Below are 6,471 nucleotides of genomic sequence, written 5' to 3' on the forward strand. Positions count from 1 at the left end.
GGCTCGCTGGCTAGCTAGCGCGCCGGGGCTCGCTGGCTCAGTAAACTAGCAAATCCAGTAAAGGAAAAACTTGAGACTGAAAGGTTTTAACAGTCATCCAAATGACTGAACGTAAACATTGCTACAGTAACATACCAGCTACTGTTGTTGACATTAGCTAGCTTGCCGTCCAAAATGGCAGACACCGGGGCGTCACGTGACCCTGTGACGTCAGGTGAAATACCTCAATACCCACATATGCAAGGTTTTCACCCCGTCCTCTCCCCCCACACACCAACAAAACCAAAACAAACATCCCAGATTGCTACATCAAATGTGTTTATTATCAATTGAATCACATTTTTTTTAAAAATTCATAACCATAACTTTTACATGCGCATTTTTCATCTTTTAACAGAGAGGCAATACAGTGAGTGAACCGACAGTCTGGAACGTCTGCACAGCATTCAGCCATCAGAACATGTGACTGGTGCGGTTTTCTTCTGTATGCACATTCAAGAGATGAAAGGGAAAGGAAAATACCTAAAGGCCCACTGTTCAAGCTGATCACGCTTGACCGAACAGCTTCACACCAAGCCGAGTGACTGAAAGAGTGAAGGAAAGTAACGTGGCGCTGGAAAGGTCTTAAAAAACAAACCAAAAAACAAAACATGAATAGAACAAACCCAGCATTTGCTGTCATTTCAAAGTGCATCCTGTGAAAACATGGCAAAATTATTTGACCATGAAAATAATTAATTATAATATTTTAAAACTATCAACATAAGAGGTTACAAGATAATATATTAGATATTAGATAGATCAGGTTGCTAAATGCAACTCCTACTGCCTGATCGCAACTTCAACATATGATATCAACTATGTACAGCAGGTCCAAAACACAAAGTTCGGATTGTAGAGTGTTATTTTGGCACGAGCGAGCTTTTCTTTAAGAAGCCTCATCCAAATCCCTAGACAATGTTAAGAAGCTGAGGTTGGGAAATGAATTTGCTTACTTTTTTTCTTTAAACTAGCCTTAAACACCATAATCAAACCAAAGTAAAAATATCTATATCCTGAAAGTTTTTTTTTTTTTTTGCAGTTATCAAACCATCTGACTAACAAAGCAGCAGTTTAAACAAAACACCAAATGAGGAGAAATGCATTTGGTCAGTAAATGGGCAAAGGAGGGCAGACTGCCGAGTCCCCGGTCTCTCTGCCGGTCTGTCTTCTTCATTTATTCCTGAGTCAGGGAAATAAACATTATTTACATGTCCGGGCTGATCCTTCAGCATACTATTTACATACAACTGTATGGTTCTCTTTCGAATAAAAATATACATTCAGGTCTCATTCAGGTCACCTTTTCTCCCAGTGTTATATGCACATCTGGAATACGAAAACAGCTGGTAAAAAGGGGCTATGAAGCCTTTGGTAAACTATATTTCCATAGTTTAACTTCACATTTTCCTTTTTTTTTTTTTTTTTCTTTCCCTGAGACAGGGGGACTGGGCTGGTGTGGTTAAAGGAGGACAGAAATTCATTCTTTCAGCCACCTCTGGAAAACAAAACTCAGGAAGTATAAAACTCTTGATAAGATTCCTTTTGATTTGGTAATACGGTAGCCATCACACTATCTAGTCTTCATTCTGGATGTGGAAGACATTCTCCGTGATGAAATTGGACTAAACGGACAGGACGAACTGGATAGCCGGGCCAAACCATTAGAAATGCTAACACTTTGTCAAGACGTTCAGTCACAAGGAAAGGAAAATGATCCCTAGAGCCATAGGATGACATACAGGACAGCAGGAAAGGACAGGAGCTCATTCTTCCAGTCACGTTTTGCACGGAAGATAAAATACAGATATTACCGAGATATTATTTTGACCATCGTCGTACATAAGACACACCTTAACATCGGTCATATAGAACAGAGCGAGTCATTCTCCAAGACTAAACGGGATGAATAAATGACTGTGCCAGGCCACAAAGTCTCCACCATTTTGTAAAGTATTGGCGGCTAACGTGGCCGCACCAGAGTCAGAGCTTCCTCCTACACTTCCTTGATGGTCCGTTCTGAGGGACGAAAATCGCGGGATCTGGAGGGAGACATGTACAAGGACTGAGTTTTACGCTTCATACGGGATCGTGTGCTAGCCGTGGATAAGCTGCGTCTGCTGGAGCAGATGATGTCGTTGATGAACTTCTTGCAGTCCACGCACACCTCCATGGTGCTCCAGCCCTCCGTCATCTCCTTTGGAAACTCCACTTCATCTCGAGAGGTGGTGTACTCCCCATGCTTGGATGGTCTGGAAAGATTGAGGCAAGTTAGAACCAAATTGTCGATCATCTTCACACCAACAAACCTGATATTCTCTTCACGTCGCTCGCGTCAGCCGGCCTGTTTTTACAGTAGCGATATAACTAATATTTCTTCAAGTGCTTTGGAAGCTCCTCATCATGAGATGTATAAATATAAGATGGGGTCATGGGACATGTCTAAAAATCGGTTTTATATGTTTAAAAAGTGCTATAAAGGTCTTTATATTTTATTATTACTACTGTCAGACTAAAATGACTTGAGGATAATCCAACAGAAACCATGACGGCTGGTAATGATATTGAACGGGAGAGCTAAAATAAGGCTACGTTTACATTAGACCGTATCTGTCTCGTTTTCTTCGCGGATGCACTGTCCGTTTACATTAAACCACCTGGAAAAGCCGGGAAACGGGAATCCGCCAGCGTCCACGTATTCAATCTAGATCGTATCAGCTCCGGTGCTGTGTAAACATTGAGATACGCGAATACGCTGTGCTGAGCTCTAGCTGGCGTCGTCATTGGACAACGTCACTGTGACATCCACCTTCCTGATTCGCTGGCGTTGGTCATGTGACGCGACTGCTGAAAAACGGCGCGGACTTCCGCCTTGTATCACCTTTCATTAAAGAGTATAAAAGTATGAAAATACTGCAAATACTGATGCAAATACTGCCCATTGTGTAGTTATGATTGTCTTTAGGCTTGCCATCCTTCCACTTGCAAGTAGTAAGTGATATGCGCTGGGATCTCACACACAGCAGCTCAGTCCCGAATCGTGGCTTGTGCGCTTCACTCGCACGCTGTGTGAGCTGCGCAGGGCCGGAGTGCGCACCCTCCAGAGGGCACTCGCTGTTCAGGGCGGAGTGATTTGGAGCGCAGGATGCCTGCGGAGCCGAGCGTATCCGTGTATTGGTGTTGCTGTGTGCACGGCTAACGGTTTTAGTGTAAACGCGAATCGTTTTAAGAACGTTAATCTGATGATCCGCTGATTCGACGTAATGTAAACGTAGCCTAAATTTTACTGTCAATCAGTAGCTCACTGTTACCAATATGAAACCATTAGTATGGAGTCTCATCATTGGCTTGCTGTTGACCAGCTTTTATTCAAACCACACAGAACGTTCAGCTCTGTCGTATGGCATTTTTTTCGAGGAAAAAAAATCAAATCAATAAACTGTTAGTTTATACGTTATGAATGTGGCAGTAATGTGGGCTCAAGTAAATTTACCCTAATAGATGCTAAATCTTGGTGTAGTAGTCATCATCATTATTATTACTTGACAACCAGTCAATGAATCTAGAGTCCGAGATAGAATTAAAGTACGTACTTTATACACGCTTATTATTTATGACTACTAGCTACAGTTATCAACACCTTTTCAGATTTATCAATAAAAATTTTTTTACAAAGGTGGGTTTCGGTTACAACAGTTATTATTGGTTAATTAATCAACCGGAAGACCCACCTCACCCTTTGATCTTGTTGTCCGAGATGTAATTTTTTTTTATCACGATCAGCAATTTTTCGGAAAACCCGGACGTTATCATCGCAGGTAAGCATGGTGGAAAGATCATGGACATGTTTTTACTCATCAAATTCACCGATATTTCATGATCTCACTGCAAAAAATGATCTCTTGTTGAGAGAAAATATCTTTAATATGGATGAATGTATCTATTATTTCTTATTAGAAGTTTACTAGAACTCAAATCTAAGATTATTTAGCTTACTTTGAGATGCTTTTACTAATTTCAAGCCTTAAATTTTCTTATTCTATTGGCAGATAATTTTGCTTCTTTCTAGAACTGAATGCTTAAAATGAGCAAAATTATCTGCCAATAGAATAAGAAAATTTAAGGCTTGAAATTAGTAAAAGCGTCTCAAAGTAAGCTAAATAATCTTATATTTGAGCTCTAGTAAACTTCTAATAAGAAATAATAGATACATTCACCCATATTAAAGATATTTTCTCTCAACAAGAGATCATTTTTTGCAGTGCTCCTCGTCGAAACCTACTTCGTTTCTTACTCTTTCATTTGCCAGTCGCCATTTTGTATCTAAATGCGCGTTTGAGAGTCACGTGAGGTGTCGATAATAGTGATCACTTTCACCGGTGTCCACCATTATCGACACCCTGTGGAATTAAGGGACATTTACAACTGTTATGGATCGATCTTTGTGTAACATTGTTGAAGTAGATGAAGTACTTTAAAAAAATAAAAGTGCTGTGATTTATAAGAATTTTTTTTTCTGATCCATAACAGAATGGAATGTTTATAGAGTATTTAGAATCAGAGTGCAATAAATAGAATTAGACCAGAATTAAATTCCGAGCATATATAACAATTACATGCTTCAGAAAAATATCAGATTTTTCTATTCCATTCAGAATTTTTTTTTTTTGCAGTTTGTTGTAAATATCGACCACATATTACAATTTCAGTAGACATTTTATATTTTTAGATGGGAATTTTAAATAAATAATCACTTGTTTCGAAAATACTGACGCTTCACCAATCTGAATCTAACTGCAACAAATTAGAGCGTTGCTTGAATTTGTAGTAAACTACAAAACTAGAAATGAATAGAAACAACCAATGATGAACAAAATGCGATCTACAAAAACACTTAGAAAGCGGGTAGAAAATGAAACAAAAAGATTTTTCTGACGCAGGTTAAACATTATCAGTTCATTTGTTCACAAACATTAGAATTACTTCCTCATTTACATAAGCACCGACATCCATATATCTTTTAGTATAAAAAACATTTGGACTAAATACAAGTCTATGTAAAACATATTTTAAATAAAAACTAAGTTTTGTTAACTGAATACCACATACCGATTATTTTTTTTTTATAAAGAATCATCCGGGTGTCGATAATTGTGGAACGGTGTCGATAACTGTGGACAAAAGGTGTTGATAATTGTGGAACGGTGTCATGTGATCCGACACGCCAAGTAATCGGGAATCAACTCTCCCCCCCCGTGGAAGTTTGAGTAATTATTCATGCACAATTGACGTATTGAAAGTCTATTCTACTTTTTCAACAGCCAAAAGATCGTTAAGGTGTCGATAATTGTAGCCGCCGCTCTAGTGCTGGTGCTCCTTTTGGTTCCACCAAACTAAAAATAAGCCCACTATTAGTTATTATTTTAAGTGAATAAGACAATGTGGATGGCAAAACTCCTCCCTGACTCCCTCTCCTTGAAACTGAGAAGCCCCGAGCTCATTTATCCCAGACGGCACTGAATCAACGCATCATAAATACATAAAATTCACATTTAACAGAAAATATTAAGCCACATTTTTAAAAAAGATATTAATATTATCATCTACATTTTGTAAAATGTGTCCAGTTGACCTAGAAAGATCACTCAGTATAGACATCTCAATCCCTGGAAGTTCTGCTGAAGCTTAGAATTAAAAAAAAAAAAAAAAAAAAAGCTCTGAGTTTTGGTGGAAAGAAAATTCTGTGAAAGTAACCTGGATGTAGAGGGTTTTAGGCTGTTGTACTGGTTGGATGACGGCTTGTCCACTTGGGCTGTGACTCCAGCTTCCATCTTAGGCATGGTAGCGGCTCCAAAAGCGTAAATGGGCAGGTGGGAATAAGGCTTGGAGGGCAGCTTCATCTTGGAGAAGGATATGCAGTAATTAATAGGCAGATATTCACACTGCAGTATCATAAGAGAGACCGCTGAATTAAGATGCGTACATGAAGAGCCAGGAGTCATACGGTACCTTCTTACAACACTGTGAACACACAGGTCTGTAAAATAAGCAGAGGTCAGTAAAGCCAATAGAACGCCAAGGTAAGGTTGATTATTTTTCAATAACAGCACATTCGGAAATCGCGTGTGTTCTATGTTCAATGAACTAGCTAGTGTTAACCCTCTCTCGTGTTATTTGCCCTGTTGATAGTGGGCGGGGCTTGCTGACTGATGAACAAGCTTTTTATCTGTAGGCTGTTAACTAAAATGGGGCAGTCGAGCAGTAATGTTAGTCCAACACAGTAGCAGAGACGCTTTCACATAAAGGCAGCAACAGCCACCGTCAAATGGTGCGGGTGGAGTCTTGTTCTCGGACTCGAAATTTTCTTTAATGACTTGGACTCTAGGTTTAGTGATGATATTGTGTGCGCGTGCGTGTGTGTGTGAGAGAGAG

The 6,471-nt window shown here is 39.4% G+C and overlaps 1 protein-coding gene across 2 annotated transcripts in view; it reads right to left on the reverse strand.

Moving 5' to 3' along the window:
* Positions 1-301: 301 nt before the first annotated feature.
* Positions 302-6,471, reverse strand: part of spire1a (spire-type actin nucleation factor 1a) — a 120,332-nt gene continuing 114,162 nt past the window's right edge. For both annotated transcript variants that reach the window (XM_060904750.1, XM_060904751.1), the window contains 3 exons: positions 6,049-6,076; positions 5,794-5,939; positions 302-2,291 (listed from right to left, as the gene is read on the reverse strand). In XM_060904750.1, the coding sequence (XP_060760733.1) occupies positions 2,036-2,291; positions 5,794-5,939; positions 6,049-6,076 (430 nt within the window). In that variant the 3' untranslated portion in view covers positions 302-2,035. The remainder of the gene's footprint in view (positions 2,292-5,793; positions 5,940-6,048; positions 6,077-6,471) is intronic.

This window comes from Neoarius graeffei, chromosome 22, assembly GCF_027579695.1.
Source record: "Neoarius graeffei isolate fNeoGra1 chromosome 22, fNeoGra1.pri, whole genome shotgun sequence".
NCBI classification, from domain to species: domain Eukaryota; kingdom Metazoa; phylum Chordata; class Actinopteri; order Siluriformes; family Ariidae; genus Neoarius; species Neoarius graeffei.